The sequence below is a fragment of the Pararge aegeria genome, chromosome 23 (genome assembly GCF_905163445.1).
Source record: "Pararge aegeria chromosome 23, ilParAegt1.1, whole genome shotgun sequence".
NCBI lineage: Eukaryota > Metazoa > Arthropoda > Insecta > Lepidoptera > Nymphalidae > Pararge > Pararge aegeria.
Genome location: NC_053202.1, coordinates 4867252 through 4881537, shown reverse-complemented (window position 1 = coordinate 4881537; position 14286 = coordinate 4867252). Strand labels below are relative to the sequence as shown.

The 14286-nt window shown below is 37.0% G+C and overlaps 1 protein-coding gene across 1 annotated transcript in view; it reads right to left on the bottom strand.

Moving 5' to 3' along the window:
- Positions 1 to 14286, bottom strand: part of LOC120634347 (phosphatidylinositide phosphatase SAC2) — a 33314-nt gene that overhangs the window by 3171 nt on the left and 15857 nt on the right. The window contains exons 11-17 of the mRNA XM_039904860.1: positions 13172 to 13295; positions 9509 to 9636; positions 7467 to 7635; positions 6181 to 6343; positions 4004 to 4110; positions 3267 to 3390; positions 558 to 1342 (exon numbers count right to left, since the gene is read on the bottom strand). Coding sequence (XP_039760794.1) covers positions 558 to 1342; positions 3267 to 3390; positions 4004 to 4110; positions 6181 to 6343; positions 7467 to 7635; positions 9509 to 9636; positions 13172 to 13295 — 1600 coding nt within the window. The remainder of the gene's footprint in view (positions 1 to 557; positions 1343 to 3266; positions 3391 to 4003; positions 4111 to 6180; positions 6344 to 7466; positions 7636 to 9508; positions 9637 to 13171; positions 13296 to 14286) is intronic.

The following is a 14286-nucleotide window of genomic DNA, read 5'->3' as shown; positions in this document are numbered from 1 at the left end:
TTCTGTATGAACTATATGGTGGTCCCAATAGCTCTATCTACTTTTCTGACAATTTTCAATGCGTAGTCTAGGAAGGCTGTCCGGCAGTCCTCATCATTGAACAGTGTCCCTAAACTATTTAAATCGAAGTCTTTACCCATTCTGTGCTTGCAATCGAATCTTGCAGCGCGAAACCTAAATTACCCTACCTTAAATCCTACTAATATTATAAATGCAAAAGGGTGGATGTTTGTTACTCTATCACGCAAAAACGGCTGAACGGATTTGGATGAAATTTGGCACGCGTGTAGCCTTTGACATGGAAAATTACATAGGATACCTTTTATCCCGATTCCTTAAGTAGTTCCCGAGGGAAAATTGGAAATTGTTTACGATCGAAGCCGCGGGCAGACAGCTTTTAAATCTGTTACTCATGTCACCTTTGCTATGGAAAAGGACATGTACTTTCTATACCGATCTATCAAATAGTTCCCGTAGTGAGATTGAAAATTGTTAACGAGCGAAGCTTTAGACCCAATTTTGAAGCTAGTATATAAATATATTGAGTAAAATCTGACCTTTATCTTCCTGGGATCTAAATTAGCCCCCAAAGATTGGACGCCTTTAGCCAATTTCGAGAAAGGCGACAACACCATTTCCCTCGTAGCACTGGAAACTGGACTTGCGATATTTTTCAGATGCTTGAGCGCAGATTCACTGTGCGATTGTGCGATATTGAAAGTGATTTCGTGTTGAGAGTTTGACCTCATATGGAAGGTCACCCCTTCCGCGATATTAGGACCCTCCTCAAAGTTTAAGTATCCGGAACTTTGCGACAACTTTTGGGATAGTAATAGAGAATTCGGCGGTGCTGGCTTATTAAATGTGCCATCGGTTTCGACTTGAATCTCAGGAGTTATTGACTCAGTGTCGAATGGATTTCTTTTAACATTATTACTCGGGGTCTTTAGAGATTGCTTTTCGGAAGCAATTGATACGCTCGGCTCTAAAGCTTCTTCGTGGGGTTCAATTTTGGAAGAATACAAGGGATTTTCGATCAAATCGCAGTCGTTTTCATCCTTCTTCTGCTGACCGCCGATGTAGTGTTGCATATTCTCGAAATTGTCTAAGGTTGGCTCGAAGATGTTGGTTCTGTTCTCGTCATCGGATGAGTAATCGGAACTCAGGCCGTCAGATTGGCTTCCTTTCTTTTTGTTATCTGATTTGTTGTGGCCCAGTGTGAAAATTTTCTTAGTACGCGACGCGCCTTGGTCAAGTTTTAACTGTAAGCTAGGTCGAGCTCTTGCGCTTAGCTTGTTTAATTTGCTGAATTGCTCGGTCATGTTGTTGAAGGCTTTCGAACCTGCGGTATTGAAAAAATAATTATATTAATTATAAATAATTAACTCCTTTATTGACCTTGAATGTATCAAGGTCAATAAAGCAGTTAATTCAAAATTCATTTATATCAAGTAGACGGAATATAGTTACTTTTGAAACGTCAAGTACTCTAGACTACCGGTTTGGAAGGCAGATTCTACCGAGAAGAAGCCGGCAAGAAACTCAGCAGTTGCTCTTTTTCAACATATTTTTTTTCACAAGCACTATTCCACATAATCTTTAGGGAAATCATTATTTTTTGTTTCAACTTTAATTTTATCTTTACTTTTGTTTAATTTAATTTAATTCCAAATTGTACACATACTTTGGGTTGTAGCTTAGAACAAAACTTGTTATTACTTATATTTAGATCAACTTTTTAGTTATTACCTGTTTTGTGTACCTAATAACAAAAAACAATAAACAAGCAGCAAATATTATAACAAAGCGATCTTCTGTTAGACTTATAATTTACAGGGTTTTTGACATAGGATGACGAATGTTCTTTTTTTCAGTTTTATTAATAAAATATTGTTCTTTTTTCATATTTACATCGACTTTACTAGATCTATCTAATATAAAATCGTTTCTAGGTCTAATACCATAAAAAAATAAATTAATAGAAAATCCATAGTGCAATGTTAGATTACTTTAGATATTCTATCAGTTATTTTTAGGAGTACCAATTAAAAATTATGCATATGAACTAACACAAAGCGCCTCAGCAGTTCTAATTGAGGTCTGCGAAGACTTCGATGGAGATATGAACCGGTAGTTTGTACAATTGACCTCCCCAGGAGAGAGTTGTAGTATTTGATTTAGCACTGAATTTGTTATGGAGCTTTTCGGAGTTTCTCTTCGGGAATCTGGGATGAAAAACGTGTATCTCTCATTTGAGCATTATTTTGACAACCTTCAATATAAATCTTAATTGCTGTACTGGCCAAATACATTCGAGAAGTGGTCGGAAAGAGTTGTATTACAACCCATATCAGTCCTGGTTTAGCGGTCAAGTAAATTACATCGAAAACTCATGTAATTTAAAATTGAAACGATCTTTTACTACAAAACATGGCAACCAAGGAGGTAACTTATCAAAGGTTTCATTTAAATTCCGAACTGAAACACAAATAGAAAGCCGTTTAAATAAATAGAAAATTCCTTTACTGCCCTCAAAGGTGTGTGAAGTCTACGAAACCGCACTTTATGAACTTGGTGGACTAACGCCGTAACCCTTCTCATTCTGAGATGAGACCTAGGCCAATAATGATAATGACGATAGCTATGAACCAAGCATCTTGGTACGCCAATGGCCAGATAAACTTTGCGGTCCCATGAGTTATGGTGACCTTGAATCGGAAAGCGCCGCGTTGGTGGACCCCCTACTCTGTCGATATATGACTAGATATCATATTGCCATCTTGTAGGCAGTAGGCAAGTCGCAGAGAGTAGTTGAACATGAATGGTAGAATATCATGGAGTATGGAAGTTTTGCTCCATTTTGATTTTTTAATTACTTAAAACGCACATAAGATGGACAAGTTAAAAGTGCGAGCTGGGTTTTGAACTCTGCCTTCCGAAAGTGTAGTCGAGTTCCTACCTAATGCGCTAGCACCGCTTCCCAAAAAAAGCAATACATTATCACATGCAAAATTAAAATCATGTGAATCCTGACACCTTATCGGGTACGCGACGCGTAGCGTAGGTACTATGCGCATGTCAGTCTTTTATCTTCAATAGGGTTGTCATAAGTAAACACTTAGAATGTTTTGAATTCGTTTGTATGGAAAAATATATATGCTTCTTTTGATTAAATATTTTTACATTGTGAGATTCCTTATGAGACATACTTTTGCATTCATCAACATTATTTCGTACTTCGGTTACACGTCGTATAGATAACTCACCAACACTACGTATATCAGCAACCAGTTGGGTCTCGCTCACGTTGCGCGTCAGTGTCGGCAGGCGAGACAGGTCCAAGTACAGGGACGATCTCGCACCGCCCGACGTGCCTTGCGTTGGGTGAACCTGATACGAAAAAGGCAAAATTGTTTTGACGGCCGATTGGCGCAGTTTGCAGCGACCCTGCTTTCTGAGTCCAAGGCCGTGGGTTCGATTCCCACTACTGGACAATGTTTGTGTGATGAGCATGAATGTTTTTCAGTGTCTGGGTGTTTATATGTATATTCTAAGTATTTATGTATATTATTCATAAAAATATTCATCAGTCATCTAAGTACCCATAACACAAGCTACACTTACTTTGGGGCTAGATGGCAATGTGTGTATTGTCGTATTATATATATATATATATAAGTGTGTTCTAAGTGTTTACTTATGACAATATATATATATATATATTGTCATAAGTAAACACTTAGAATGTTTTGGATTACCACGAAATTGTCTTTCCAGGTTCCAGGTTAATTCACAGCCTATGGCACTCACAAATAATGTGGCTTTACATCGGTGAAAGAATTTTCATACAAGTTTCAGTAGATCCCGAGATTTCCTCCTATATCTTAACAAACTTTACCTCTTTATAATAATATAAGTATGGAAATATAGAAAGAAAATATATCAAGAGCCAAAATAGCTTTAGATCTTTCGGTAGGTACATTAGTATGGATTCACCGCTCACCTTAGACTTTTTCCTATCGAGTTTTATGCCGTCGTGAAACGGTATCGCAGGTAACTTCGCGATATCGCGAGCCACTACCAGGGACTCGCAAATGGAATGCAACGATTCTGGAAACAAACAGACAAGTCATTCCGGAAGACCTTCGTTTCCCGAGCGAGGATTCATGGTTCGGTGAAAAGCTGGTACATCTTCATCATTGTCAACCCATTACCGACCCACTACAGGGTTTCCTCTCAGAATGAGAAGTGTTTAGGCCGTAGTGTACCACGCTGGCCAAGTACGGATTGGTAGTTTTACACGCCGTTCAGAACATTATGGAGAATTCTCCGGCATGCAGGTTTCCTCACGATGTTTTCCTTCACCGTATAAATTTATTTGCTTAAATTAAAACGCACATAACTCCGAAAAATCGTAAGTGCCTGCCAGGGCTCGAACTCGGTCTACCACGAGAGGAAAGCCGAAGCTTTACCGCTTTTGAAGTTGGTACAGTAGTCTCCAAACGTTCAGACGCACTAAAGTACAGTACGATTCAAACTTAAATGCGCCTGCGTGAAGCAGTGGCGTGCATAGAGGGTATGCACAGGGTATGCAAATGATGTAAGATGAAGAAAATCTCCAGTAAGAGTTATTAGTACTTGAGGGTAGGCTTTTTATAACTCTTACAACGCCTATCCTTAAGTTTTTTATAACTCGTACTGGAAATTTTCTTCATTTTATATCATCTGCATACCCTTAGCATACACTCATGCACGCCACTGCTTCACGCAGGCGCATTTAAGTTTGAATCGTACTGTACTTTAGTGCGTCTGAAAGTTTGGAGACGCATACGTGCGCTGTTACCCTCCCCGCTACACTGGACACCCAAAATGTGTGTAGTGCGCAACGTCGTGCGCAAACTTCAGGGACGCATTTACGCGGACGCGTACGCGTTTAAATCGTACTATAGACGGACGAAAGTTTGGACTTTTTAGCAGCAATCGCGGTTGATTTGAAGTATTTTTTAGAAGAGTTCTGTTGCTACCATACCATGTACACATTTCGCATGAAATGTCTCATGTAATATAGGTGCCATCAATAACTACTTGCTACTTGAATAAACTTATTTTTGACTTTGTATGACTTTGAAACAAAGTTTCGGAGGCATTCAAACGCACTAAAGTAAAGGGAAGAAAGTTCGGTGGACGGTCGACTCGATTTGCTGTAATTTTATGAAAAGTTCCTTATCTGCCTCCGAAGCTATGACAAGCATATACACATATCTCATGTATGGAACTACTTGAATAAGGATATTTTTGACTTTTTTGTTACTTTGTAACACTATTTTATATGGTGTAGTGTTATGGAAGCAGACAAACGCACGGCAAAGTAAAGGGAATTTTGGACTTTTTAGCTGCAATCGCGGTTGATTTGATGTACTTTTTTAAAGAGTTGCGTTGTCTGCCTCAGAAACACTTCACCATATCTATATTAAATTTAATTAGGTTCATTTCAGAACGAAATAATACATTATCATGGCGCACGACCTCGATTTTGGTACTAAATAAATAAATAAAAATTGCAATTCAAAAAAAAACTCCGAATTTTATCCGGAAAAACTCTATTCCTTAGAAGTCTTAATATGAGCTAGCGTAGAGGGATTGGAATAACAATCGATATACATTAATCTGCAAATTATTTGGCCGTAATTATGTAGATATTTTCTTATTATATAATAATGTATTGGTTTCGTACAGTGTTTTACATGTTTTAACCTTGACCTTTTTGCAAACAACTAAATAAAAATAAAATAAAATGTCTGTCCTTCTTTTAAATTCAAAATTCATTTACTTCAAGTAGGCCTAGTTTATAAGCACTTTTGAAACGTCAAGTCTGTTTGTAGTGACTCTACCACCGGTTCGGAAGGCAGATTCCACTGAGAAGAGCCGGCAAGAAACTCAGCAGATTGCTCTTTTCCAACATCATTTTATAGTTTAACAATCTTTAGAATGTTTCTGTTTTGTGAGAGATGAGAGCGGAGTGGATTCATCAATCGTGTAGTAACCACGATTGGTTAATTTCTTCAAGGTCGATGTCCTACGAACATCATCCTTTGAACGTCATAATTTACATAGACCTTTTAGCAAATAAATAAATAAAATAAAAATTCTGTCCTTCGAAGTCGACCATGAAAAACTCACCTATCATTTCGTCTTTAGTGTTGATAACTACCGCCATATTGTTGAAGAATCTCAGCGAAGTTGATCTGAACATGTGGAAGTATCCCGGCTCGTTGTTATACACGTAGTTAATACGTATGCAATGCACTGGCTCTGTGGTGTTCTTGCGACCCACGTTAAAGATCTGAAATGGTCAGTTTTTGTTTTTCACTCAAGTGCAAGTATATATATATATATACATATATATACATATATTATGCATAATATATGTGTAGTATTAGAATGTATTAGTAAGTAGTTTATTATATATATATGGAATGACATCACGTTAGAAACCTTTGAATTTCTTGACTTTTCTATCCTATTTACACATGTACAATTAATGTAAACCCTTACCTTAAACCACTCAATCTATTTCTGAAAACTTAATAAAATCCATTGACTAGTTTAAAATATCTAAGCCTACAGAGGCCTGGAGCTACTTGTTAGCGGTTGCTCCCCCAGGCTGATACCTACGCTACGCCATAAACATGTTGTGACGTCACTACAAGATTCATTAATATAGAGTTGCTTTAATAGTTCTATTTTGCTTTATATAATTCGTAATAATAATTGTGTAAATATTTAATGTTTTCCAAATAGAATAATATCGTAAAATATTATTATTGGTTCGTTTTGTTGTCAACATTGTAAACGGTACCTGAGCCGTATAAAAGTAGAAGCATTACCTTCTCAAGCATTCATTCTGTATTCAGTAGTTGTTGGGGGAAACTCTGCTCGATTATATGTCAAATGTAAAAATTGAAAAATAGTATTATTCCAAGTCCTAGCCCCACGTTCTCCAATATATTTTTTTACGTGACAACGTCTAATAATCAGATGGAGCCGAATGCACGCACGAAAAAACATGAAGTATGCGGCGTTACCTCGCTCTGAGGCGTTCCATTCAAGGCTTGAAGTGCAAGCGAGAGCGCGGAACGAGCGACAAAGAGGCACAGTCGGCCTCCGCGTTCGACATCTGTCTCTCTCCTACTTGAGTGAGCGATGCGTCCGCGTGGACAGCTTCTATACAATAATACATTTACATGTTTTCGGCAAGGATGAAAGGCAGTGAAAAGTGAATGTGGTGTCAATTGTTTGTAGCAACGATAATATCTATCAAACAAATAAAATTAAAATTTTCTTTTGAAAAATGCAACCATTCCGTCAGTATTTTCTTACGACGTTGTCACGTTCAACTATCGTCAGTAAGCCGACTTTACAGACAATCAATTTATTTTTTTACTATCTAAAGAAGATAAACTTACCGTGGCACTGGTGTCCAAAGTCCCCAACTCGACAGCTGTCACGTCTCTCAATGGGACTCTTTGCACGGACAGCAGTCTATCGGAAGTTTCATCATAGTCCGTCACGTAGTAAGCTTCGCTTGTCAATACTAGTACGCTATCCATTTCCGTTTCCTGGGGGTCGCCAGTGCTGTAAATTCAAAATTCAAAATTCAATTATTTCAAGCAGGCTTAATGTTAGCAATTTTAATGCGTCAAGGCCGTCTGTTGCAGTGGCGTGCAATCATACATGCGCAAAAGCTCTGCCTCCCCCTCACATTTTCGAATAACTCATAAATGCGAGGGATTTTTCCATTTCATGGCATTTTCTTTCTCCTTTATCGCATACCCTGGGGTATGCGATGAAGGAGAACTTCAAAAACTTTGTGCACGCAACTGGCCCTTTGGTAGTGACTCTACCACCAGTTCGGAAGGCAGATTCTACCGGGAAGAAGCCGGCAAGAAACTCAGCAGTTGCTCTTTTCCAACATAAAGAATTTACATTGTACATTTTAATATTCATTTTTCTATCTTGTGAGAGATGAAAGCGGAGCCGGATGCTTTCAAGCAACCTTGCCATTAAAAAATTCATCAATTGTATAGTAACCTCGCTGTAGTAAATGTGTTTTAACATATTCTTTAAACTTATGCATTGGTAGGGCCAAAATTACCTTAGGAATCATATTATAAAAGCATATATAATCATATTATAAGTATATACGATGTAAATATCTGAATACTAATGCCCATTTTTACTAAACCTAGGCTAGGCGTCGCCTAAATCGAAAGTCCGATGAATTGAGATGTCCATAAAAAGAAATGCTTTGCCAGCTCTTAGGTGGTAACACTGATAACTATTGGTGAACGGTGATATATCCCTAGGAGTATCCTTAGATTAGGCGTTACTTATTAACCTAGCTCGTCGTTAGTGAAAAGTTTTGTCCGCGACTTCGTATGATTTTATTTATTTATTTATATTTATCTCTTTATTTGTACACCACTCAGAAAAACGAGACAAAAAAAGAACAAACACATGAAGAATGAAGCAGGATACAAAAGGCGGCCTTATCGCTAAGTAGCGATCTCTGCCAGGCAACCTTAGGATTAGGAAAACTAAAAAGAAAACAAATAGGTGGGGTACACTATTTAGTACATACATACGAATATCTACATACGAATACATAAACCAGACTACACAAATAAAAAAAAATACTATTGATAAATATAAAAAATAAATATACTAATACATATTTTAATATACCATAAATATTTAAATATCAGTTTTATATTCATCATCATCATGTCATAACCTCAAATGGACTGGCAGTGCCTTATTAATAATGGAAATATATCTTACTTAATTTTATAAGTATATATATCCGTTGATTTTATAAGCGCATTTACACTTCAGAAGAAATGCATACGGGCTATTTGCAACGTAGGACCATTAGAAAGTTGTAAACCTCTTTTTAGGAAATTACCACTGCCTTGTATGTATATAAGAGATATGTGTATATTTGTTAAAAGATATCCAAATTATTTCAAAAGAAATTGTGAATATAATACGTATAAAGTCGTCAGATATCCCAACAAGCTCTGTTTTGCAAAACGATGCAATATATGAAATGTGCTTGCGGTATGGCTGTAAAAATATATAATAAACTACCAACGGATTTCGAAAACATGAATCTTAATATGTTTAAGAATAAATTAAGTAAAATGCTTCTCGAAAAATGTTATTAAGATGGAAAAAGAATATTTGTTATAAACTAAACCATTTTAAATATAAATTATGGTATTTATTTACTTACTGTCATTTTGAATTTTATCATGTGTTTGTAGTGTTTATTTTAATTTAATTTGACATTTAATTAAGGTTGATCTTCCAATGAACCAAATTTGCACACTATTTATTTAGTAGAATGTTATGCTCTCTAAAATAACTATAAAACGTTCTTGCAAATAAATGATTATTATTATTATTAAAATAATATCTTACTCAAATTAATAAATGTATAGCTTACTGTGGATCGGCGTCTATGAGCCCCCAAGAGCCGAGTACTGGTTCTGTATCCACCAGCAACTTTTTGCAGTCGTCGATCAAGGATTTGACGTGTTGAGCCATTGCTGCAGTGTCTGGGACGGACTGGTCCTGAGAACGTAAACAGCATTTTGAATTAAAACATATTTATTGTTAAGCTATTGACAAACTCCTTTGCGCAGCGGTGAGCGTTGTTTTAAGTGGCCCCAGGTTCAATACCCGGCAGGCAGTAGCGTGCATACAGGGTATGCACTAAGTGGGCGGATGATATAAAATGAAAAAAGATCTCCAGTACGAGTTATAAAATACTTATGGGCATTGTAAGAGTCATAAAAAGCCGACCTTTAAGATTTTATACTCGTTTTTAGGGAATTTTAATCTGTTCTATTTTTTTTAATTTTCATTTAAAGCGACCTTCATCATTAATCAACACCCTCAGCCTGTAATTAATGTCCCACAACTGGAACTAGGACGCCTCCCCCGTACAGAAGAAGCACTTAATATTAATAATGAGTTGTTCTCATTTTCCTTCTTCTTAGTATGATTAGTCAACAAGGAATCGTACACACTAAAAAGGCTAAAAAAGTGTTGTCTTGTTTACTTAACTTACACTTTAGGCTCAACTGTGAAACAAAACTATGTTTTAAGAACAATTAACGTAAATCTTTTAGAAAATATCGTCTAACATGAAAAAAATAAAATAGTTAATACTATAAAGTACTGTAAAAAGTTGCAGCGGTGATAGCCCAGTGGGTAGCACTTGGACTTCTCTTTCGGGGGGCCGAGTTCGAATCCTAGCACGCAACTCTAAATTTTCTAAGTTATGTGCGTTTAAAGCAATAAAAATATCATTTGCTTCAACGGTGAAGGAAGACATCGCGAGGAAACCTGCACGCCTGAGAGTTCTCCATACTGTTCTCAAAGGTGTGTGGAGTCCGCCAATCCGCACTGGACTAGCGTGGTGGATTAAGGACTTAACCCCTTCTAACTGTGGGAGGAGACCCGTGCCCTATAGTGGCCGGTAATAGATTTATATGATGATGATGAGTAATGTACAAATTGGTAAAGATGGATACAAGTGAGGAAAACTACCAAAAGCGTGTTTTTTTATAAGGTAATTAGTATATACGTTGAGTGTGTATACTCCATCACTCGAGCGCGAGCGGTCACCAAGGCTTGCTCTAAACTCGCGAGGTAAGTCGTAGGTGTAAACTAGTATACAATAAAGCAACATCATGCACGCACATGCGAAATGAGGAACCACCCTCCATTTTTTAACAGATTTTTTGACAGCCGACTGGCGCAGTGGGAAGCGAACCTTTTTTCTTTTTTGGCGTAGTGTCCTTCCTTTACGCCGTAACTAAGCAACCAATCAGCATGAGTTTTGGCATTAATTGAAAAGCCATAGAGTAGCATAAGCTACTTTTGACGTGACAACGTCTTATAAATTGGTTTGCCGGGTGACACTTCAAGAAACTGCGTTACGCTTAGCTCACGTTATGCGCTCACAATGAGAGTGAGTGAGAGGCACGCGTCCCTTCCACTCGGGCATGGTTAGCCCGCCTAAGAGCGAGAGAGACAGACATAAAAAGTGAAAGGCACGCGTCCCTTTGTAGTAAACGCTGTTTCATTGTACGCAAATGTATTGCAAGTTATTGTATGTATATTTGTATATAAATACGTATGTATGTGTAAAGGTAAAAATAAAATTTTGTTAATATGAAATTCAGTGCGAGATTCTTTGTATAAATTAATGTTTTAAATATAATTCTTTGTATAAATAAATGTTTTAAATTGTTACTATTATTTCATCCTTCTTCCTACTATACGAATGAATATTCACATTAAAATTATTTTACCACTCAAAGTCGTTGTCACGTAAAACTTTCGCCCGTATACCGACTTTACAGGCAACCAATTTTTATCCCAGAAATTTGTAAACGCGGGGACAAGGAATGCGGACAACATATATTTGCTTTACTAGTTAATTTGAAGCTTATTTATCTTAAGCTAAGTATCAATTTTAGATTTCGGAACCGACAGGATTTGAACCTGTGACTATCTGGCAATCGCGGTCTGAGCGCTTTAACACTAAGCCACGGCTCTGATGCCGTCGATGCCGTATACTATAGTCGGAAAAATGTAAAAGGCCCGTTTTGACATTTGTGCAAGACCATAGAATGTAACTTGGAACGAAACTGAAAGAAACAAAAAAATAAAAATCAATTACATACAGTGTTTTAAAAAATACGTAAATTTTTTTGGGACGTTAAATATATCGCGAGTATTCTTTTTGCGCTTACTTCATAGTAGCATGCAATTTATAATTGTTGCGAAACGTTCCGAAAACAGTTACGTTCTCTGTCTTTTTTTTTTATACTAGAGCTGTAACCATTTTATTACTGAATATCGAAATTAAATATTGTGTAGTTATCTTTACAGCAAAGTACTGAGTTGATGTATCTGACCAAGCGGCACATGACTGAAGCGTCCCCGCGCGCACTGCGCAGTTTTTCGTTCCTAATCTTGTAAAGTTGACTGTGCGCTCGTTTAAGTTTGATATAAATTGTTTACTATTACGTTAACTTTGGCTCTTCTATTTTGGACATTAAATTAAACATAGTGATTTGACTCGATTTTTGTGTTTGTTGTAATATAGTACTAACTCTGTTTCAACATGTTGAAAAGTGGACGTATAATCAACAGCCAGTCACGCGTATTGCTTGTGAAGTTAAAGGAATACTTTGAACGAACGAACACTTTACAATACATAATAATATCAATCCAGTACTGATACAAACTTGAATTCATTTATCGTGAGTATCGAGTACAGAGTATTATGGTTCCATAACTAGTTACGTCGCGATGACAAATGTCAAAACGGGCCTATTCCATTTTTACGACTATAGTATATGCCTTTTATATCAATCTTATAGCGACTGTAGCGCCATCTAGTTTCGCATCGCATCACTTTCTCTTAAGTTACGTAACAATTTTATATTTCGTAACCTACAGGATTTGAACCTGTGACTATTTGGCAATCGCAGCCGTTGCGCTTTACCACTAAAATAAGGCTCTCCTACCACCGATGCCAAAATTTGGTATATGCCTTTTATATTAGTCTTATAGCGACTGTGGCGCCATCTAGTAGCAAACATTGCAATTTAGATCTACTTTTCAAACAAGAGATGACACACTGCTTGCTTTATTTTATTTTATGATTAGATATTACTGGTTTTCCTACACTTTATATTTATATATTATATATTACGACAATACACACATCGCCATCTAGCCCCAAAGTAAGCGTAGCTTGTGTTATGGGTACTAAGATAGCTGATGAATATTTTATTATGAATATAATACACATAAATACTTTTAATATAAAGATAAACACCCAGACACTGAAAAAGATTCATGTTCATCGCACAAACATTTTCCAGTTGTGGGAATCGAAACCACGAACTTGGACTCAGAAAGCAGGGTCGCTGCCCACTGCGCCACTCGGCTTTCAACTCGGACGTCAAACTTGGGAGGAAATATCAATGTTTAATACACTAAAGTGACGTACGGAATCCGTCTCTACGATCAGATACTGGTCTTAAAAAGCGAAGCAACACCATGCACCCACATTCATCATAAGCACCTTGACAGATGTGCAACGCGTGCCGTCGGGAACGATCAGCTGTTCGGGAATACACCGGGATTCCCCTGTCATCACATCTATAGCCACTTGTCGGAGGGCGTCCTTGAACGTGGATAGATAATACCTGGAAGACATTTTAAAATATAATTAAAAAAAAATTCAAAATTCAAAATTCATTTATTCTAATTAGGCCTAATATGAGCACTTTTGAAACGTCAAGTCTGTCTGTTTGTAGTGACTCTACCACCGGTTCTATTAATCCGGTAATCCCTACTAATCCCTACTAATATTATAAATGTCAATGTAAGTTTGTTTGTTACGTTTTCACGCAAAAACTTCTAAACCGATCCTCATGAATTTTGTACACATATTCTTGGAAGTGTTAGAAGTAATATAGGATACTTTTTATCCCGACATTAAGCTCGGTTCCTTTGGGAGAGGGGATGAAAGTGTTTGACGATTTTACACCATAACTCCGACAAATTATAACAGATTTAAATAATTATTTTTGTACTATAGAGGTTTTAATATGTGTTAAATTTTGCCCAAACTGTGTAGATCTGATGAATGCGGTTGGAGATAGAGGACAGAACTCCTCAGCGGATAGCAGCAAACCCCTCATTTAAGTCTTAGCGATACTGAATACTTTATTTTTTTAGAACTACAACTGAATTGAATGCCACATAAAAAAAACAAAAAAAACGCAGACGAAGTCGCGGGCAACAGCTAGTATTATATATTATTCTTGTCATGATTTAAATTCATGCTGCGATGACCTATATAAAGTTGAACGTTTTATATGTAACCCAGTATATAGAAAATAAGAGTTGGTCTTAATTTATTATCTGTCAGTTATCCTTAATGACGGCCGACTGGCGCAGTGGGCAGCGACCCTGCTTTCTGAGTCAAAGGCCGTGGGTTCGAATCCCACAACTGGAAAATGTTGGTGTGATGAACATGAATATTTTTCAGTATCTGGGTGTTTATATGTACATTCTAAGTATTTATGTATATTATTTATAAAAATATTCATCAGTCATCTTAGTGCCCATAACACAAGCTACGCTTACTTTGGGGCTAGATGGCGATGTGTGTATTGTTGTAGTCTATTTATT